Below are 23,798 nucleotides of genomic sequence, written 5' to 3'. Positions count from 1 at the left end.
GTTCCAAATACCAGTCGATATTGGCACAAAACCTTCAGGCTTCTTCTGGAAAGCTGAACATGAAGAGGAACTTCATCTCTCTGCATGACAATGACCCAAAGCTTACATTCAAATACACAAGGAATGGCTTCACCAGAAGAAGATTAAAGTTTTGGAATGGCCCAGACCTGAAGAGGGCCGTGCACAGGAGTTGCCCTTGCAATCTGTCAGATTTGGAATGTTTTTGCAAATTAGAGTGGGCAAATATTGCCAAGTCAACATGTGGCATGCTGATAGACTCATACCCAAAAAGACAGTGCTGTAATATAAAATCAAAAGGTGCTTCAAAGTATTTAACGGTGTGCACAAAAAACAGTTACTGTAACTGCTTGAAAAGGCTAAAGATGCTGGGGCATTCGAAGATGGCCATAGATGGTTCGAATCTCGGCTGGTTCAGAAAGTACTATACGAGAATCAAACCATATACAGTTGCAATAAAAAGTATGTGAACCCTTTTGGAATGATATGATTTCTGCACAAATTGGTCATACAATGTGATCTGATCTTCATCAGAGTCACAACAATAGATAATTACAGTCTGCTTAAACTAATAACACACAAAGAATTAAATGTTACCATTTTTTTATTGAACACACCATGTAAACATTCACAGTGCACGTGGAAAAAGTATGTGAACCCCTAGACCAGGGATATGCAATTAGCGGACCTCCAGCTGTTGCCAAACTACAAGTCCCATCGTGCCTCTGCCTCTGGGTGCCATGCTTGATGCTGTCAGAGTCTCGCTATGCCTCATGGGACTTGTAGTTTGGCAACAGCTGGAGGTCCGCTAATTGCATATCCCTGCCCTAGACTAATGACACCTCCAATAGCTAATTGGAGTTAGATGTCAGCCAACGGGAGTCCAATCAATGAGATGAGATTTAGGGCCCGAAACAACTAATCGATTAATCGACAACTAATCGATTACAATTTTCATAATCGATAAATCGTCCAGTAACATAATGGGGTTAAAAAAACTAAAATTAGCCCTTTATAGTACAAAAAAGCAAATCGCTACTGTAAATATTACTTTCACTGTCAACCCCTTACAGTAGCGATTATTTGTTCTTTTTTGTACTTATTTTTGTTTTTTTAACCCCATTATGTTACTAAAGATCTCAGGCCTGGGTTCACACCTCTGTTTTTTGGTGCCTTTTGCAGAAACACACTACAGTTCATTTACATGTTTTCCTTTGGGACACGTTCACATCCATGATTTTTTTCGGCTGATGCGTATTTGGAAAGGGCAAGGACCTTTTAACGCAAAACGGTGCTATTTTTTTGGTTCACTATACTTCAATGGAGAAGCTACAGAAAAGCATGTAATGTGTTTTTGTGGCAATTTGTGTTTTGTAATCTGCCCAACAACAAATTGGCCCAAAATAAAATGTAAAAATGCAAAATTTTTTTTTCAAGGCTATTATCCGATTAATAGACACAATAATCGGCCAACTAATCGGTTATGAAAATAATCGTTAGTTGCAGCCCTAATGAGATTGGAGGTATTGGTTACAGCTGCCCCTATAAAAAAACACACACCAGTTCTGGGTTTGTTTTTCACAAGCAGCATTGCCTGATGTAAATGATGCCTCACACAAAAGAGCTCTCAGAAGATCTACGAAATGTTGACTTGCATAAAGCTGGAAAGGGTTATAAAAGTATCTCCAAAAGCCTTGTTGTTCATCAGTCCACGGTAAGACAAATGGTCTATAAATGGAGAAATTTCAGCACTGCTGCTACTCTCCCTAGGAGTGGCCGTCCTGTAAAGATGACTGCAAGAGCACAGCACAGTCTGCTCAATGAGGTGAAGAAGAATCCTAGAGTGTCAGCTAAAGACTTACAAAAGTCTCTGGCATATGCCAACATCCCTGTTAGCGAATCTACGATACATAAAACACTAAACAAGAATGGATTTCATGGGAGGACACCACAGAGGAAGCCACTGCTGTCCAAAAAAAACATTGCTGCACGTTTACAGTTTGCACAAGAGCACCTGGATGTTCCGGCAAAATATTCTGTGGACAGATGAAACCAAAGTCGAGTTGTTTGGAAGAAACGCACAACACTATGTGAGGAGAAAAATAGGCACAGCACACCAACATCAAAACCTCATCCCAACTGTGAAGTATGGTGGTGGGGGCATCATGGTTTGAGGCTGCTTTTCTGCGTCAGGGCCTGGACAAATTGCTATCATCGAAGGAAAAATTAATTCCCAAGTTTATCAAGACATTTTGCAAGAGAACTTAAGGCCATATGTCCACCAGCTGAAGCTCAACAGAAGATGGGTGTTGCAACAGGACAACGGCCCAAAGCATAGAAGTAAATCAACAACAGAATGGCTTAAACAGAAGAAAATACACCTTCTGGAGTGGCCAGGTCAGAGTCCTGACCTCAACCCAATTGAGATGCTGTGGCATGACCTCAAGAAAGCGATTCACACCAGACATCCCAAGAATATTGCTGAACTGAAACAGTTCTGTAAAGAGGAATGGTCAAGAATTACTCCTGACCGTTGTGCACGTCTGATCTGCAACTACAGTAAACATTTGGTTGAAATTATTGCTGCCAAAGGAGGTTCAACCAGTTATTAAATCCAAGGGTTCACATACTTTTTCCACCTGCACTGTAAATGTTTACATGGTGTGTTCAATGGAAACATGTAATTCTTTGTGTGTTATTAGTTTAAGCAGAATGTGATTGTCTATTGTTGTGACTTGGATGAAGATCAGATCACATTTTATGACCAATTGCACAATGTGCAGAAATCCATATCATTCCAAAAGGGTTCACTTACTTTTTATTGCAACTGTATGGGCAGGCTGAATGTACCCAAAGTTGATCGGTCAACCAATTTGGGTACAACCAACCTGCCGGATTTTACATGAGATTATTGCTAGCGGCCGGTGCTAAAAAAAAAAATTGGGGGGCGCAGATAAACTGAAAAGAATTTAAATAAAAAAAAAACTCAAACGCTGCCACTGTGCCCACCAAATGCTGCCAATGTGCCTCAAGTGTTGCCACAGTGCCTCAAATGTGGCCAACCGTCTGCCCAACCCTTACCTTGTTTCGGGTTGGCAGCGGGTGACAGCAGCAGGTGGCGACCTCCATTTCTTCCTCGATGAGGAAGACTCTTCTCCCCCGCTCCTCCTCTTGTTCTTTCAAGCCTGCCGCTTCAGCCAATTAGGTGACCGGTAACCAGACCCGGTGAACCCGATTGGCTGAGAGGCGGGTCAGTGTTAGGGTGAAGCGATTCCCTAACACAGCACAGTTCAACCAGGGAACGCACAGCCGTGCGCCCTCTGGTTTACCATTTGGAAGCTGATTAGAGCCAACAGGCTCTAACCAGGAAGCCTATTAGAGCCTCTGGCTCTGTCAATTTACGCAGATATATATTGTGCATTCACATGAGTCTCTGCCCTCAAGGAGCTTACAATCTAAGGTCCCCAACTGGCATTCAAACATATATACTAGGGCCAATTTAGACCGAAACTAATGAACCTACCAGCGCATCTTTGGAGTGTGGGAAGAAACCCAAGCAGGCACAGGGAGAACACGCAAACTCCAGGCAGGTAGGGCTGTGGTTTGGATTTGAACCCTAGTGCTGCCAGGCAAAAGTGCCAACCACTTAGCCACTGTGAGTCCCATTGTATCTAAATTCCTGAATCTCTCAATAGATGAGAAAGAAAATGTGATCAGTAGCTATACAACTAAAAGGTGCTTTCAGAATCTCATCAGTATATATATATATATATATATATATATATATATATATATATATATATATATATATATATATATATATAAAAATGATATGAAAATATAAACTCAAAACTGCATTTACTTTATTATACATTAATATTTATTATACATCAATAGCCAGCAGGCAAATAAAACCTCCAAGATTAAAGGATGATCCAACGCTGCAACCACGCATGTTTGGAATGGAATTTTAGAATTACTGAATCTTCAATATCAGTAAAGGAAAAAAAAAAAAAAAAAAAAAAGATATTCAGCTAGTAAAACTATGAATGACACCAAGATGGAAAGTATCACTTGACTGCAGCCCATCTGTTTATAAAGCAGATGAAAGGGATTCTGCACATAACAAAATAAATTGCATATATAAATAGTGCAGTACTATTCTCATACAATCCGCTCCACTGTGCATACAATGTATCGCATTAAATCAATTTTTGATTTGATAAAAAAATAAAATAAACATTTAAGCAAAGTCTTTGTAATGTGTATTAATCCACCGCTGTGCTCCTCAACAACCTTCTCATATAAAGCAAGATTTCCCCCACCAGGTGAATTGTGCTCTCCTCACTCCTATTAATCACAGGCTTATCTTTGTTATAACTCCAGCAAATCCCTCAGGAATGGAGATCTCCTTCTCTTCTACTTGGATATGGTTTTCCTCTGTAAAAGCTTTTCACATGGACCACATGAAATAGAAGGCAACTGCATAGTGCTCTCTGTATAAATCATTAAAATACGCCCATAAAATTGCACTTACAAGAAGTTAAATAAAAAACTGCATTTAATATCTTTGCTCATGAGCTCAGTACACCACTCAGGCTCTTAGACCCCATTCACACCTGGGCGTTTTGTAGCTTGAAGCCTGAAGCTACAAAACGCTGGAGGGGAAAAAATCTATTATTCTCTATGGAGATGGTTCACATCTCCACTCAAACGCCTGAAGCCAGAAGTTCAAAAACACCTGAAGCTTAAACAAGTTCTGGGACTTTTTTTTAGGCATTTTCTGTTTTTAACATTGGTGACCCTCTAGACCTGTCCAAATTCGTGACAAATCGCGGTAAAAACGCGGCAAAACGCAACGCTAAGGTGTGAATGCAGCCTTAGTGGTCACGTAATGGTTCAGGGCTGGGCTCCTCCCACCTATACGCGTGTCACCAATAGGATAATGTCTTCAGTAGTAGATCTTCATGAAGAAGCTATCCTATTGGCGACACGCGTATAGGAGTCCATCCCTGAATCGTTTTGAGAGCCTGAGTGGTGTATTGAGCTCACGAGCAAGATATTAATAAATGCTGTTTTTTTATTTAACTTCTTGTAAGTGCAATTTTATGAGGGTATTTAAAAAAATAATTTATACAGAGAGCACTATGCAGTTGCCTATTTCATGTGGTCCATGTGAAAAGCTTTTGAGAGAGGAAACCCATATCCAAGGAGAAGAGGAGATCTCCATTCCTGAGGGATTGGCTGGAATTGTAACAAAGATAAGCCTGTGATTAATAGGAGTGAGGAGAGAGTACAATTCACCTGGTGGGGGAAACTCTTGCTTTATACAAGATCATTGAGCAGTGGATTATTCCACAGCAATTATGTTTATTTTTTGTAATTTTCATTGTTTGTTTCATCACAGATTAGTGTGATACATTGTATGCACAGTGGAGCGGATTGTATGACAATAGCGCTGCACCATTCATATATGCAATTGTCAATTTGTTTGGTGTAGTGAATCACTGATTAGGTGTATAGCAGCTATTTTATATTTAATTATTATCATTAACATTACAATATTATTGAGTTTGAAATATGTTTTAGTACACAGGTCACTAATTTTGTTTGTGTTTTAGGATACCAGGTAGCGCCGATTGTTTCACTTTATTTATATAACAAAATAAATGTTCTCTTTTTTTTTTCATTTCAGGGACAGTCTTTAAACCAAATATGTCTGATCAGTTGATGGCAAATAAAACTGTTTAGGCTTTTATTAAAGCATGTCTCCTCACACGATACAGAACAGGCTTCAGGACACAGCAGACACACACTGTAGCAGTGGGATGTGGTTCCGGCCTTCACTGATCACAGGAAGCAGGAGCTGTACATGCACAAAAATGGCCAATGTCTGGCTGAACCTTATGTGGCTAGTATTTGGATACAGAGCCTTCCTTCTCAAGCAGAAGTTCTGCAAATCTTTGCTGAAGTTCCCTTTCTCTCTCCTCTTGCCGCTGAACATCTTCTTTCAGAAACTAATAGAAAAAAAAAAAAAGAAGTCTAAACATTCATTTTAAACTGAATTCATGTTCAACATAGTAACACAATTTGTACCTTTCTGCAATAAACACTTGCACTAATAAAATAGACAAAAATCTAAATAAAAATGCCATATAAGCTTTAACAAATTGCTGTAATTTCATGATTTTTTTAATATGCAAGTTTCATTAACCACTTAAGGACCGCCTCCTGCACATATACGTCGGCAGAATGGCACGGCTGGGCACAAGCACGTATATATACGTCCTGTACTTGTACCCAGCCGTGGGTCGCGGGCGCACTCCCGCGACCTGGTCCGAAGCTCCGGGACCGCGGGTCCCGCGGACCCGATCGCCGCTCGAGTGTGGCGATTGGTCCCCGGAGCTGAAGAACGAGGAGAGCCGTGTGTAAACACGGCTTCCCCGTGCTTCACTGTGGCGGCGTATCGATCGCGTCATCCCCTTTATAGGGGAGACATGATCGATGACGTCACACCTACAGCCACACCCCCCTACAGTTGTAAACACTCACACAGTGAACCCTAACTCCTACAGAGCCCCCTGTGGTTAACTCCCAAACTGCAACTGTCATTTTCACAATAAAGAATGCAATTTAAATGCATTTTTTGCTGTGAAAATGACAATGGTCCCAAAAATGTGTCAAAATTGTCCGAAGTGTCCGCCATAATGTCGCAGTCACGGAAAAAAAATCGCTGATCGCCGCCATTAGTAGTAAAAAAAATAAAAAAAAAATAAAAATGCAATAAAACTATCCCCTATTTTGTAAACGCTATAAATTTTGCGCAAACCAACCGATAAACGATTATTGCGATTTTTTTTTACCAAAAATAGGTAGAAGAATACGTATCGGCCTAAACTGAGGGAAAAAAAAATTACCGTATTTGCCGGTGTATAAGACGACCCCCTAATTTTACATTTTTTTAATGATTTTTTGCCTGTACTCATTGTATAAGACGACCCTCCTTCCGAGGCTTCCGACGCTTCATATTTCTTCCTTCTTGAAGCCATATTCTTCTTCATTCTTGCTGGAGCTAATCACGGCGAGCGATGTATTCTATTAATGAATACAAAGCCTGCTTGGATTGGCAGAGGCTGTAACATTATCATCCCACGTCTCTCTGACTCTCAAAGCCAATCCGAGCAGGCTTCTGTATTCATTTGAATACACCGCTCACCAGGATTGGCTAAGCGGTAGATACTGTATGTATCCGAAGCTACATACAGTATTACCGCACATCCAGCAGGCATCTGAGCAGCTGACCCGGCGTATAAGACGACCCCTGCTTTTTGGTCAGTTTTTTTAAGTGTAAAATGTAGTCTTATACGCCAGCAAATACAGTATATATGTTTTTGGGGGATATTTATTATAGCAAAAAGTAAAAAATATTGAATTTTTTTCAAAATTGTCGCTCTATTTTTGTTTATAGCGCAAAAACTAAAAACCGCAGATGTGATCAAATACCACCAAAAGAAAGCTCTATTTGTGGGGGAAAAGGACGCCAATTTTGTTTGGGAGCCACGTCGCACGACCGCGCAATTGTCTGTTAAAGCGACGCAGTCCCGAACTGTAAAAACACCTTGGGTCTTTAGCCAGCATATTGGTCCGGGGCTTAAGTGGTTAAAGCTGAAGTCCGTAAATACTCATCTCTACTCCAGCGGTCTGACGTTCGGGAGGTCTCTTCGCCGTCATCTTTGGCCATCTTGATCGGCAAGTGTAGGATGAAGCAACTCCCATGCAGGAGGGGGGATAAGGATTAGAATATCTTGCAGTTTTTATTGCGGTCTATGTCCCCCTTAGGGAAATTCACCCTATTTGTCCTGTTTACCATTATCATTGAAAGTTAAAAGAAAATCCCAAATTTTGTGTTGTCCTCAGAAAATCTTCCAATGGTGACACTAGTTACGGATAATCTGGGGTCCCCAAGAAATTCCCTTAATTTGCAGGGATCCCTTCTCACTTTGTTTGTCTATGAGACGGGAAGTGAAGGTAAATCTCCCAAATGGGACAATTTGTGGATTGCACTGTCACTTTTCCGGCTGCAGAGTAGGGGAGATCCAAGGTTTTATACTTACTGAAGTTAACTGTCCTGTCCGTGGGCACAAATGGAAGGTGCCCACTTCACTGGCAGATGTGTGGCCTCCTGAAAAAATCATGCTTCCATTCTGCAGTTCAGAAGACCCGGGATCTAGCATGTCACGTGACCAATGAATCAGGTGCGTATTTAAACCATTTTTTTTTTTTTTTTAGGGGGGGCATGCTTAGTTTGTGTGCTGGAAGATGAGCCTAGAGATCCTACTTTAACAAAGAGTTCTGGTCCAACAATACAGCAGGATATTGCTTGCAACCAAGTAAAATTCCAATCAAAAAGTTAAAGCTAAATAAAAGCTCAGTTTCAGCTGTAATCACAAACAAATGTCTGCCAGCAATCATAAAAGCACGCTGCAGACATTTAATTTTTTTTTTTCAACCAGCTTACAATTAATAGATAACAAAAAGACTAGTAAGGATTTGGGGTTAATTTAGATAGAATGCAGAGGTTCACTTCCACTAGGGTTTTTCAAAAAGTTTCCACACTTTTTGTAACTTTATTAGATATAAAAAAAATAAAAAAAAGAAGAAGTGCAGAAACTTTTTGAAGACCTCTCGTATATTCAAGCATTAGGTAGAATACCATACCACACCAGAAACACACAATCCTGTATTTACCTCTATCCTCCTGGGGATGGCGATATCCTCATGCCTCTTCAGCTCTTCAAATGTCTTAAACTCCAAGCTTGCCTGCTCGTACTGATCCCAGATCTCATTGAGCTGTTTGATAAGTCCCATGGCTCGAGACTGATAACCGCCAAGTAAAATTTTTAGTTTCTTCTCCATCTTGGCCGCTCTTTTGGCTTCTGCTGTCATGTGAGCCCTGTTAATCTGAAAAATAAAATAAAACCACCATTCATTTAGAAAGCAGTCTTTGTGTAAATCAATAGGAACAAGAATTCCTCATCAGAAACTAGAAGGCTGGTGGACAACTCCAAAGTAAAAAAAAAAAAAAATGTAGTGGATTTGGTACTAAACGCATTACAAAATAGTTACTTAAACTAGATATAAATCCAATCACTAAACTCTTACAAAAGCTTTATATTAAAAGTCAAGAAATTTCAAATGTGATATGCAATTATTTTGAATAGCAGCAGATGATGCTGCCATAACGTTCCTTTTGCAGGCACTTCCTTTAAAAACACACTTTGTCCTCGTCTCCCAAACGCTTTGTCACATCTCCTTCCAATGGACACACAGGTGGTCTTTTCATAGTTGTCAGAATAGGAAGGCACCAGAGACACTGCGGTCTTCATCAGGAATGCATGAGAACAGGACGTGGCTACAAAGGCGGCAGGAGATCAGCAGAACTGAGATGCAACAAAGGATGAAGAAAAGGTGAAATATAAAAACACGTTTCTGATGTAATAAACAGAAAATGACATCTTTAGATGAATACATCCAATTCTACATACAGGAATCGGCTTGTAAACAAGCAGTGTGTACAGAAAGCTTCTACAAAGCTATTGCAAAGATTTTAGTAAGCTCCAAGCATCTTTGCCGAGGTCTTTGAAGCCACCTACTGCTCTAGTTTGGGGGATGCTAAAAACAGACCTTAAAGCGGAACTGCACTTCATCCAAGAACCACAAACCCCCCAAAAAAACCTTGTAATTTTTAACCACTTTCTGTCCGCGCTATAGCCGAAAGATCGCTACGGCGCAGGCTTCCAGTACCGGGAGGGCATCAATAGATGTCCTCCCATGATCGTCAAGTACTACGCGCAAAAGTGACATTGCGTGGCTCCGGCCAGTCACAAAACCGAAGTCAGCTGCCTCGGAAGGAAGAAGGGGCAAAGATGGATGCGGCCTGCATAGGGGACAGCACGGGCTTAGTTTGCAGGCAAGTGCCACATAATGGGCTAGTGTGCGATGCATACTAGCCCATTATGATTTTAGAATGCAAGGTTTGCAGGGAGCAAAACTCATCAGGGTTTACTTCCTCTTTAAAAGGGGTTGTAAACCCGCTCTTGCAACTTGCACCTACAGGTAAGCCTAGATTAATTCTAATAAAGAGGCCCCACTATGTAGCTCCCTTGTGAGTGCATTGTCATACATGTTTTTAACATATTTCTATTAAATATCCATTTACTACGCTTAGAAGGAACCGCTTTTTCATTTTTTGCTACTTTTCAGATTAAGCTTTATCCGTCAGCTGGCTGCCATCTCTGCGGAAGTATAGTATAGACGGACTTTCTTTTTTAATGGACTTTTTATGAATTTATAATTATCATCACTAATTCTTTCCCTAGAAATATCAATTGTTCGCTATTTTTGCACATATAGTAGTAGATTTCACAACTATATTGGGAGTGCGCTCAATTTATCCATTGTTTTTTTGTTACCTGTAGGTGCAACAAATATCTCCTTAACCTACAGGGTTAAGGAGATGTTTTCATAGAAACGGGCACCGCCGTCTATGGCGTATGCACGCTGTAGACAATGGCCCAGGTGCACTGAGGGGTGCCGTTGTTGTGAATGGCATTAACTGGGTTAATGTTGTGTTTTCTCGCATGCGCGGGAGTGACGTCATCGCTGCTCCGGCCAAACACAGCACTGGAGCGGCGAAAACAAGGAAGGAGCTCCAGGGGACGACATAGCGGCGGTGGTGGACGGGACCGAGGTGGACTTCGGGGGCTTCGTTCTCAGGTAAGTGACACAATGAGCTAGTATGCTGTGCATACTAGCTCATTATGACTCTCTCTTGCAGGTGTATTTTTTTTTTTTTTAAAGGGAAAAACTAGGGTTTACTTCCCCCTGGCCATAGAAGGATCGAAGTTTGACAATTTCAGCAGGGACCGACCAAATGTTGTTTCACTATGGCCATTTCGATCAACTCCTGCAGCGCTGATTAGTGTATTCTGACAAAGGATAAGTCCCTGCTGTCAAAATACAATAGCTCAGTGGGGAGGAATCCACCGTCCACCTTGCTTGTGTGTATAATGAAAACACTGGCTGATCGAGAGAAAAAACGGAATCTATAGCTAGCTTTACTAGGAGTGCTGTCACTTAAAAAAAGCTTTTTTGGCTGTACTTCTATGGATTCAAGGAGTGCAATTTGTTTTGCACTCCTGCGACCTGTTTTCAGAAGAGAGTGGTCTGAAGTCCGCGCTATGCTGACGTCAGCACATATGCAATTGTCTTGCAGGGTTATAAAAAATAAAAAAAAGTGAGGTTTACTACCGCTTTAAAACACGCTGTGAACCAGCTTCAGCACTCCTTGTGCACAAGCTCCAGCCGTAGAATTGCACGCAGAAAAAAATATATATTTTTTTCTAACGAATGCAACATAAGGGGTTAAAGAAAGCATCTTAAACATAAAACTGCCCATGTAAGTCAGAAATGAGCGCTAGAATGCAGACACAGCTTGACATGTTTCAGTCTACTGTTCATTCAAACATCAGACACGTCACAGAAGCCCATTCACAGTACAATTGCACAACTTCTCCAGCATAATAAATGAGGTTTGGTTGTCCGCAGATATTCTGACGAACGAACCGTATGAACAACTGTCAAGCAAAAACACAGAGCCAAATCAAATAGAGGGCAAAAGTTCACCGCCATCCAATGTGATTATGTTAGGAGTAAAGATGCATTGAGACGTGCACAGGATTACATAAAGACCCTTTGTGACTGCTCTATATTTGGTTTCACAGAATGCAAATTCATACCGACTGTTATTTTAAAATGAGCATGAGAACGATTCCTGGAGGGTCATCTTCAGAACAAGGCCCGCTTTCTGGAGAAATACAGAAGGTCCAGGCCAGCTTCTCTTAACCACCTAGGGGTTTCTTTAAGGGGTTAAGGGTTAAGGCGCAATAAGCACTTTCTGCATCTCAGATAGATAAAAAGATCATTGTTGTCAATAGTTACCCATCTGTAAGGGAGGGTATCATTCCCAACGACCACAAAACGTAAGAAATATTCTCCCCAATGACCACCAATGTACTGTACTGGAACATGAGCTGTAATATAGTAATTATCAGTAAGAGCTCAGAGACCAGAAAGGTTTTTCCAGGTTAAACAGGTTGAGAAAGAGGACTGGCCTGCTTCCAAATGCCAGAGCACAGTTTAAAGACACACTGATGCCTATCCATTCAGGGCAAACTGACCATGCCCCCTGACCGACCATCCTACAGCAATGTATATTCACCAAACACCACCCCTGCAACTGAATCACTGATGCAGGATTCCACCATAAGCTCTGGGCTTAACAGGTGGATGGTGTCACCACCTCACTTTCTCCAAGTAAGTGTTTGAGCCAATAGGCCACCCAGTCCTAAAAACACGTTCCTCCATACTCAGAAGTCACGCTCCAAGTGATATTACCTTATTAAGATACAGTAAAACCTTGGTTTGAGAGTAACTTGGTTTGAGAGTGTTTTGCAAGATAAGCAACATTTTTAATACATTTTGACTTGATATACAAGCGATGTCTTGATATAAGAGTAGCGTCATGTCACAACTGAGTATAAAATAGAAGAGAGGCGCCTCTAAGTGTAGCAATATGGTTACATTTAATGAAGGTACAACATTTAGCAAGTGACATGGTTGATGATTAAAGAGGCACATCTAAATATGCAGACATCCGGGGTAAGGTTGTCCACAAAGACCAGGGGTATCCAAACTTTTTTCAAAGAGGGCCAGATTTTTTCTTTAAACCACTTCAACACAGATCCCCCCCCCCACTCTATTACAGACCCCACTCCATCACAGATCCCCCATCACAGACTCCACCTTATCACAGAGACCACCCCCCCCCCCCATCACAGATCTCAGACCCCACTCGATATTACAGAGTCAGACAGACTGTCCCTTTCTGTAAAATAGTGAGTGTACAGCTTGTATAAGGCCCCTTTCACACGATCAGACAGTTCAGGTCCGCCTGTCAGTTTTGTCGGCGGACCTTAACGGCTGCTCCATACATGTCTATGGATCGTCGGATGTCAGCGGAGACATGTCCAATGACATCCGACCCGATCCGCTAAAGTCACACGGATGCCGATACGCCACCATCCGTCCATGGCGGATCGGATCAGGTGAGATCTGATGAAATTGGACATGCTGTCTGTTTTCATCAGATCTCTCCATAGGAGACAGGGGCGCTGGACAAGCCCCTCCCCGCTCAGTGAGCAGAGATGGACTTGTCAACCGCCAGCTCAGCGGAGAGATCTCCCGCTGAAAGCAGATCCGTCCCCGTGTGAAAGGGGCCTACCAGTGTAAATTTGCTGTCCCCTCAAAATAACACACAGCCATTAATGTCTAAACCGCTGACAAGAAAAGTGAGTAGACCCCTAAGTGAAAATGACAAAATTCGGCCCAATTAGCCATTTTGGCTCCCCGGTGTCATGTGACTCGTTAGTGCTACAAGGTCTCAGGTGTGTTAAATTTGATGTCACTCTCTCATACTGGTCACTGGAAGTTCAACATGGCACCTCATGGCAAAGAACTCTCTGAGGATCTGAATTTTTTTTTTATTGTTGTACTAGATAAAGATGGCCTAGGCTCTAAGATTGACAAGACCCTGAAACTGAGCTGCAGCACAGTGGCCAAGACCATACAGCAGTTAAACAGGACAGGTTCCACTCAGAACAGGCCTCGCCATGGTCGACCAAAGAAGTTGAGTGCACGTGCTCAGCGTCATATCCAGAGGTTGTCTTTGGGAAAAAGACATACGAGTGCTGTCAGCATTGCTGCAGAGATTGAAGGGGTGGGGGGTCAGCCTGTCAGTGCTCAGACCAGACGCCGCACACTGCATCAAATTGGTCTGCATGGCTGTCGTCTCAGAAGGAAGACTCTTCTAAAGACGATGCACAAGAAAGCCTGCAAACAGTTTGCTGAAGACAATCAGACTAAGGACATGGATTACTGGAACCATGTTCTGTGGTTTGAGACAAAGAAACTTTTTTGGTTCAGATGGTGTCAAGCGTGTGTGGAGGTAACCAGGTGAGGAGTACAAAGACAAGTGTGTCTTACCTACAGTCAAGCATGGTGGTGGTAGTGTCATGGTCTTGGGCTGCATGAGTGCTGCCAGAACTGGGGAGCTACAGTTCATTCAAGGAACCATGAATATCAACATGTACTGTGACATACTGAAGCAGAGCATGATCCACTCCCTTCGGAGACTGGGCCGCAGGGCAGTATTCCAACATGAGGACCCCAAACACACATCCAAGATGACCACTGCCATGCTAAAGAAGCTGAGGGTATAGGTGATGGACTGGCGAAGCATGTCTCCAGATCTAAACCCTTTTGAGCCTCTGTTGGGCATCCTCAAACAGAAGGTGGAGTAGCGTGAAGGTCTCCCAACATCCACCAGCTCCGTGTGATGTCGTCATGGAGGAGTGGAAGAGGACTCCAGTGTCAACCTGTGAAGCTCTGGTGAACTCCATGCCCACGAGGGTTAAGGCAGTGCTAGAAAATAATGGTGGCACACAAAATACTGACACTTTGGGCATTTACACTTTGGGGTGTACTCACTTTTGTTGCCAGTGGTTTAGACATTAATGGCTGCGTGTTGAGTTATTTTGAGGGGACAGCAAATTTACACTGTTATACAAGCTGTACACTCACTACTTTACATTGAAGCAAAGTGTCATTTATTCAGTGTTGTCACATGAAAATATATAATAAAATATTTACAAAAATGTGAGGGGTGTACTCACTTTTGTGAGATACTGTATATTTGCAGCGTTTTCTTATCTCTCTTCAAAGCACTATGTCCCATAGCGGTCTCCTGCTCCGTTCTACCGTTATCGGCCTGATAACAGCTGACAAGTTCTCAGTCACGTATGATAAAAGCAGCCTAAGTTTTGTGTTGGGGAGGATGCTATTAATACATTAGCACAGCCCTGAACTATTCAACGAAATAGATGAGAAAATCTCTACCTATGACGAAAGGGGTGTGTGCCTTTCCTCCAATCAGCTGTCTTGGCTGTATGCCCAGGCTTTACTGCAGTGCTAACCAGAAAGAGAAAATCTAACACTATCTGAACTTTCTAAACAGTATAAAAGATGAACACAGCAAATATGCATGAAAAACTTATGTAGGGAGATGTGTTTCATCTCTGTGTATAATCGGAGGCTGTTCACTTCACTGGGTATATGTGAGGGTTTACATCCACTTTAAACCTAAAACCAAAAATGTAATATATTGCAGCTTACCAATCATTAGAAGCACATAGAACAGTTTTTGGTAGATCAGGCTAATTTGACATCCCATGAGCGATTGAACTTTGGCCGGTTCAGCAGGAATCTGACAAATTTGGATCCATCTATGGGCAGGCTGGTTGTACTGAAGTGGATCTATCGATCTACTTCAGTAAAACCCACCCGTCAGGTTTTCTTCATTTAATCAATTCCGTTGGCTACAGCTGCCAGCGGAGATCATTGTATTCTGCCTGCTGGAAAACCTCACGCTGTCAGAACACATTTGCGCAGAGGGAGGGATTTCTCCCTCAACACTGACTCTGGCGATGGGGAATCCAGCAATTTTCTTTCCTTCAACCCCATGGTTGAAGGAAAAAAAAATGCTTAACCACTTTAGCTGTGGAAGGAAGATTTACCCCCCTCTTGACCAGGCTCTTTTTGCAATACGGCACTGAGTTATTTTAACTGACAATTGTGTGGTTGTGCGACGCTGTACCCAAATACATGTTTGTCCTTTTTTCCCCACAAATAGGAGCTTTCTTTTGATGGTATTTGATCACCTCTGCGTTGTTTTATTTTGCTCTCTAAACAATAAATGACAGACAATAAAAAAAAAAATATATATATATATATATATATATATATATATATATATATATATATATATATATATATATATATATATATACACACACACACACACACAATATATATATATATACACACACACACACACACACATACATACACAGGGCTAAAAATTTCAAGCCCTGAGCTACTAGCCAGGCCTCAAGAGTTACTCGCCACCAGTTGCCCCACCTAATTCATACACTGCCCTGCGCCTAATTGCACCTGTAAACACACCCTCGTAGATTATCTCATGGAATGACACTGTTAAATGTTTTATGCAGAATCAAGTTACACAATTAAATAATACCAACAACAACTTTAACAAAATGGGACAGGGCACTGGGGGCAGACCAGAGGGACAGGGCACTGGGGGCAGACCAGAGGGACAGGGCACTGGGGGCAGACCAGAGGGACAGGGCACTGGGGGCAGACCAGAGGGACAGGGCACTGGGGGCAGACCAGAGGGACAGGGCACTGGGGGCAGACCAGAGGGACAGGGCACTGGGGGCAGACCAGAGGGACAGGGCACTGGGGGCAGACCAGAGGGACAGGGCACTGGGGGAAGACCAGAGGGACAGGGCACTGGGGGAAGACAGGGCACTAGAACTGGGTCTCTTCCCCATTCTCTTGCTGTCTCCTCTGCAACTCCCATCCATCCTCTCTCTCCCTCTCCTATTTATCTCATTATCAGTAGCCTGTGTGTGCGGCTCCACGCTTGCATGTCCCCACTTCCCCCTTTTATTCAGGCTGGCAGAGAGGAGCACAGCACACATTGAGACCACTCTGTTTGCAGTGCTCAGGCTGAACTGTTGGTCACTTACATAGAGCATAAGGAGAAGAAAACTGCAGGAACTGGAAGGCTGCCGCTCTCATGTCAGGGCAACTTTCAGTGAGCGCTGCACCGGAGTGGTAATTTTCGCAATGCTTCACCTCACTCATTACTTCCTGCTCTCCAGCTACATTGGACGGAGGAGGGGGGCAGGCTCAGAAAGGTCATACTGTTAGGTCCCATGGCTTAATGAGAATTGTAAGGAGAGCACCTGTGTACTGCTCTGCCTGTGCGCGGCTCACCAGACTACTTTTCCCGAGCATGCACCTTTCCTCTTCGGCCGCCAATCTCATCGGGACTCTAAATGTAGGCACAGATTGGAGGGAGATTGGTCATGCAGCCCTGTCATCACTCGCCCCTAGCTTAAATCCACTCGCCAAATGCTAGTAGGCGAGTGGAAATTTTGAAGGCTGTGTGTATGTGTGTGTATATATATATATTTTAACTTTCTGCTACAAAACATATTCAATAAACAATACAAATAACATTGTAAGGCCCCTTTAACATGTACAGATCCCGTGAGGATCCATACATTTCTTATCCGCTTGCACAGCGGGAATCGCTTCATTGATCCCCGCTGAGCCGGCAGATGACAGTGCGGCCCTGTCAGATCTCCACTCTCCCCTATAGGGGGATTGGATGAACACAGGCCGTCTGTCCGTGTTCATCCGATTCGCTCTGCAGACGGATGGAAAAATAGGATTTTCCTCCTTCTGCAGAATCGGAGCATAGCGGACACCGATGAGTACGGGTGTCAGCCGATGTTCATCCGCTGACACCCGCTATCCCATAGGGATACATGTATCTCCGTATTTCATCTGAAAACGGATGGATGAAATACAGACATATGGTCCGCTGGTGTGAAAGGGCCCTAAAACATCAAATTTCTTCATTAATTTAGGCCAATATGTATTCTGCTACATATATTTTGGTAAACAAATCCCAATAAGCATATAATTGTTTGGTTTGCGCAAAAGTTATAGCGTCTACAAACTATGGGACATATTTATAAAATATTGCTTTATTTTTTTACTAGTAATAGAGGCAATCATCGACTTTTAGCGGGACTGCAATATTTCAGCGGACAAATTGGACACCAGTGGCATTAATACAGTAATCGGTGCTAAAAATATGCACCGTCATTGTACTAATGACACTGACTGAAAAGGGGTTATCACCAAAGGGTTAACTGTGTGTCTAGCTGGTGTTTTACTGTAGTGTGGGAGGTGCTTTTACTAGGGGAAGGCATACGTTTTTTGTTCCTGCTTTGCAGGAACACAGGATCCATGTCTTCCTTACTGACAGAACGGCGATCTGCCTCGTTTACATAGGCAGATCGCCAGTCTGCCTGTGTACCGAACAATCAGCAAGTGTCGGCAGACTTTGGGGCCGTGGGACCCGCTGATCAGCTCAAGCTGTGTAGAATCAGAGCAGGAGCGAGCCACTGGTGCCCGATACCCAGAAGCGCAGGATCACGCATATATACACACACACACATGATCCTGCGCAGCAAAGCTGCTATAGGGTGATCGGCAAGTGGGTAATGTATGGCCTGCCTTAATGCAGACGGAGTGTTGCCTTTTGAATCACTTGCTGCTGAAAGTACACAGTACATTTCAACATATGGACCTTTGCTGTGCACAAGTGTCAAACTAAAATGGTTGTCCATTTTAAGTGTAAATCCCATTTAAAACTATCACCCAGAAAGAACATTTATTGCTTCTCATGATATTTCCAGGAGACACGAGGACCCTGTTTAGTGGAAGACCTCCCTAGGCAGGAGTGAGGAGGCAGATAAGCGTCCTTTGTCTTCATACACGTGAAAGGCACGCGGTTCTGTGCCAGGCTTCTCTTCTCATAAATTGCTAACAGTCAAACCCTTGCCAGATGCAGGAACACACCCGGACTCCAATACCTTCCAGATGCTTCCATAGATCAGCCTGGAAAGCCATTGTGTCAGAACTGGCTGCTGGTCCTGGAGTCTTAGGTCTCACCAGCCAGAAATAGGCATGGGCTGCACATAAAACGGGGTATTAGAGACACAGCTGTGGTTGTATATTCATGCGGATGGATTGCTGCTTCTGTTCACCTGCCCAGACTAGAGCAGAAACAATGGACGGCATGCGCCAAATTTTCACTGACATGCTGAGCAAAGAAAAAACTGTAACATGGTACTGAAAGTTCACCTTTCAGCAACTTTACAAAACTGAATAAATACACACCTGATAGGTATCATTTCTCAATAAAGTTTTGCTTTTTAACATTCAAAAAGCAGTTCATGAGCTCCATGCAAGTGGCTTTACCTAGGCGGAGATCGTGTCATCAGTTTGCTGCAGGCAGAAGGAAGCATTTCCTAGGTCTTTACTTCCATAGTGATTAGACTAACATTTTAACAAGTTATAAGGTGGGAGGCTGCTGCAGTGGTTGATCTGCGTTAAAGTCGATGTAAAGCTGAATTTTTTTTTTTTGCTGTCACAATGTAGAGTAAAAGATTTCCTATCATCTGTGCCCAGTCTTGCCACAAAGAGTTAATCCAGCTCTGAGCAATCCTCTAATTTTTCAGTGAAATAAACGGACAAACAGGAGAAATGTTTTGACTGTTCTTCCCCCTTGCTGTGAGTGACAGGTTATTTACGTATCTCATGCACTAGCCTGAGACAGGCATTATTTTTTAATTCCCACCTCCACTCCTTTTCTGAAGTCATGTGGTTACTTTTCTGGATTTTGACTGGATGTTAGTGATCATAGCAGAATTTAGTGAGTGTATAGGAGGGCGGGGAGTCTACTGACATGACTCCACCCACCGAGCTCCAGACAACAGATCCACCCACAGAATCTGCAGTTTTTCAGTTCTTATAACAGACAGAGGGGAAACATTTGACAGGTAAGGATACATGCAGGAGGCATCTATATCCTTATAGATCAGCACTATGGCAGTAGTTTAGAAAGGATGAGAGTGGGTTTACATCCACTTTAAGACATCTGTGTATGCAGCCAAGTACTGCACAGGGATCTGGATTTACATGTCTGCTATCTCTAGACCAGAATATCAGTACAGGAAATAGATACTGATCCTGGAAGATTTCTGAACAAACAGGACTCCATCCTGATGAGAAAAGCAGGTGAAGGCATTGTCAGGGAAGTAGTGTGATCGCTAAGAAATAGGAAGGTTGCTATACTATTGGGTGCCACAGGCTAGAGGTTTGACACCTGGGCTCCACTGTACATGACTGATATACCATCACAGTACCATCAGCCACCATGGTGGACGGTTTGTAGCTTTTGAATGAACTGTGAGGGCACTGATCAGCGCTCTCATAGTTCATTCACAAACGCAGACAGCCCATAAGGTACAGGCAAAAAGCAGCAAAGCTCGCCTACAGAAGCCCGACTGCACCCCTAATCACAGGTACAATGCTATCCAGGTTCCTTAGGGGAAAAATAAATGCACATTTTCTGCACCTTTTGTTATTTTGAAGAAATAGCCATTTGTGTCTGTGTGTGTGCAAAGTGAATGTAAATTGGAGTGACTTTAAAATTATCAATCAGCTGCTGCACTTGAAGGGTTCTAATGAGGAAAGTGGCCGGGTCTACATGCCTTTAGATGCGATTTTCCTTTGGGAGTATCTCACCAAAAAATAGGATTTTTTGTACTTACTGTAAAAATCAATTTCTCTTTTGTTTATTGATGGACAGCACCCCATATTCAAAACCACAGAGTCATAGCGCCCCCCTACAGGAGTAGGACACTAGGCCTTCGGTTTAGCAACAAGCAATGTCAGAAGTAATAAAAACTCCATAGAGAGGTGGGTGCTATGTCCCTGAATGAACTCTGAGAAATTAATTTTACGGTAAGAACAAAAAGCCCTATTTTCGCTTTCGTTCATCGATGGGCACAACTCTCCATATTCAGAACCATAGGGACATCCCCAAGCAGTGCCAAATCTATAGGGGGGGCAACAAGAGAATCCCAAGGCTAAAACACAATAGCCAACCAGGTAAACAGGAGGTCAAACAAAAACCAATTGGAGCCCAACCTGAACTATACACCCCCAAAGAGGGCATTGCATTTTGGCCATTCATATAGTCGAAGACCATGTGAAGATGGAAACACTGGGACCTGTTACAGTGCGGCGCTAAAGGGCTTTATTTTTAGGCAAGTCTGTCATAATGTAGTAGTATGCAATGCCAGGGGCCCCAATTTTTTTTTTTAACTACTTTCGGACCACCCACAGCACATATACTACGGCAGGGCAGCCCGGCTGAGCAAACAAACGTACCTGTACAGCGGAGCTCTCCCACAGGTAAACAAGGCGGTTCCCTGTTCTGACAGGGGACAACATTCAGATCTGCCGTTTTTAGTGATCAGGAAGCCCATCCCCCACACACCCAGGGAACACAGTTACCTTGATCGCAACCTAGTGTTAACCCCTTCCATGCCAGTGTCATTTATATGTTAATCAGTGCATTTTTTCAGCACTGATCACAGTAATAATGTCACTGGGGTCAGATTTGTATGCCGCAATGTGGCAGTTCCGCAAAAAATTGCAGATCGACGCCATTACCAGTAAAAACAATAAAATAAATAAAAGTCCATACATTTTGCGCAAACTAATCAACACTTATTGCGATTTTGTTTACCAAAAAAATGTAGCAAAATACATATTGGCCTAAACTGGTGAATACATTTTTTTTTTTGGGGATATGTACTATAGCAACAAGTAAAAAAAAAAAAAAAAATCTTCAAAATTGTCGTTTTGTTTATAGCGCAAAAAATGGTGATCAAGTACCACCAAAAGAAAGCTCTATTTGTGTGAAAAGCACACATGAATTTTGTTTGGATACAATGTCGCACTGCTGCTGAAATGTCAGTTAAAGCGACGCAGTTCCGTATCGTAAAAGATGAGGATGAGGATGGATGGAGGAGAGAGGGATGGATGGAGGAGGGATGGAGGAGGAAGGGAGGAGGAAGGGAGGAATGGAGGAGGGAGGGAGGGGGTGGGCTGTTCAGATGTGATAGGGAGGAAATGCTCAGCATAGAAACCTCACAGAAAACTGAGCATGTGCAGAGTTGCCACCACAGCTGCAAAATCCCTAGCTTGATTGGGGACATGAAATAAAGGTGGAGATAGAGAACAGCAGGATTAGGTAGTTAAAAAAAAAAAAAAAAAAAGTGTATGAACAGCATATAACACACCATTTATTTATAGCTTTTTATGATGTGGGTTTAGTGACACCAAGGTACTGAAAGGTCTAATATAAATTACTGAAACACCATTGTGATTATTTAAATCTCAGCTACCACCCACAAGCCTTAGTAAAAGGGTATGATGAAGCATTAGTCCTTGGTTCACACCTGTGCGATTTGTTGTGCTGTCCGTCGCACAATAGACAACATTGAGATTACTTTTGTTGTGTATGTGGCCCATTCACATCTATGCAACATGCTACTGTGCGGCTTGGAACAATATCCAGGTGCTTTATTTGGTGGGTTTTGGGCCCCGTAGTCTTCAATAGGAGCACATGAAGAACCCATAAGGAACCCATGAAAATCACACGACAATGCAGACACACAGGCGTGACCCTAACCTTACATATTGGCGTCTACCTTTTGGAGAATTCAGGAATGTGAAGTCCTAGTTGGACCTTTGATAGAGCAGCTATAAAGTTCCTTAAAGATATAAGAATCTAACATGCGACTCACCTTGCCAGCAACCATGCCAGACTGAAATGCCAGTTTTGGGTGGTGTTGGGGCTTTAAAGACTGACCGATGCCAGGACATACGCACCCACAATTCCAGCATTACTAAAAGGAAGAATCCTCAGCAGTTCACAGCCAGCGCACAAGAGAAAATCTCTGCAGCATAACAGCTGATTGGTCCCGACATTCCTGCAAGAGCAGATGACTGCACTGTGCACATCGGTGAGGGGGTGCCAGCTACGAGGCTTCATGCAGCCGGATTAATAATCGTGCACAGTGCCAGCGACTTCAGTCTCCAGACACAAGTCAGTCAATCGATATGATCCAGTCTCTGGGGTGATTAATAATACGGGCTCATACCCAGAATACAGTGATGAGAACCAGAGCAGGCAAGCAGGCAAGTCTCTGCCATTCAGTAGGACCTTGACATTTTATTTGCCTGCTTAACCATCATTCACATGATACACTCTTATATATGATTTAAAGAGGGATCCGGGCAAAGCCAGTTGTCAGAACACATCAGTTGTTTTTAATGGTTATGTGACATCCCTTTACTGCCATTTGTGACTGCCAATTCACAGCTCTGCCCTGTAAAAAAAAAAAACGACCACTACCTAAACTCTTCGCTGTCAACCCCCCCTCCCCCCCAACCTTTTCCCAATGTAAATACTAGATAGGTGCGAATAGAACGCATTGCAGATACAATATTGTATCATTCGGCACTCTAGGATCTGATCCTCCAATGCCGGCGTTCACAGTTGTACTCCATGACAGTCCATGTAATGTGTCCCACACAAAGGGACAATCAAAAAATGTTTCCAAGTCAGCAACTCCCTACCACCCACCCGAGAACCTGAGGTCACCCTCTCTCTGTATACATCCAACATCCCCATAGGCAACACTTGCTTAGCATTTTACAATGGGAATCTGTATTCTTAGCTCTACTGTGTAAAGCATATCCGGATTACCAGATGTGTAGCTGTACAAACTCCAGAAAGTAATATCCTCTCTATAGTTCCTGATCAGAAGGAAAATAGCCTTTTAGTGGTGCTGCAAAATAATGCTGATTAATGATAATGTAACATGGATAGATGGTCATTCGTCTTCAACTGTATCTCCGAACACGGGAAGCAAAAAGCCAACCAGCAGCCAAGTCTAAATACGCTAGAAGTTTGAAATGACACTACTGCCATCTGCTGGTAAAAGATATGTATATGTGCAGACGGCTCACTCTTAGACCACCTTTCACACGGAAGGCGTTTTTGCGTTAGAAATAGCGCCTGAAAAACACCTCCCATGCCACCCCAGTGTGAAAGCCCAAGTGTTTTCACACCAGGGAAGTGC

At 42.9% G+C, this 23,798-nt stretch overlaps 1 protein-coding gene across 1 annotated transcript in view; it reads right to left on the bottom strand.

Moving 5' to 3' along the window:
- Nucleotides 1-5,610: 5,610 nt before the first annotated feature.
- The window catches only part of CDC5L (cell division cycle 5 like), a 75,941-nt gene continuing 57,753 nt past the window's right edge, over nt 5,611-23,798 (bottom strand). The window contains exons 15-16 of the mRNA XM_040348431.1: nt 8,767-8,979; nt 5,611-6,035 (exon numbers count right to left, since the gene is read on the bottom strand). Of these exons, the coding sequence (XP_040204365.1) occupies nt 5,931-6,035; nt 8,767-8,979 (318 nt within the window). The 3' untranslated portion in view covers nt 5,611-5,930. The remainder of the gene's footprint in view (nt 6,036-8,766; nt 8,980-23,798) is intronic.

Source organism: Rana temporaria, chromosome 4, assembly GCF_905171775.1.
Source record: "Rana temporaria chromosome 4, aRanTem1.1, whole genome shotgun sequence".
NCBI classification, from domain to species: domain Eukaryota; kingdom Metazoa; phylum Chordata; class Amphibia; order Anura; family Ranidae; genus Rana; species Rana temporaria.
The sequence above is the reverse complement of the archived record's forward strand: the minus strand, read 5'-3'. Positions and strand labels throughout refer to the sequence as shown.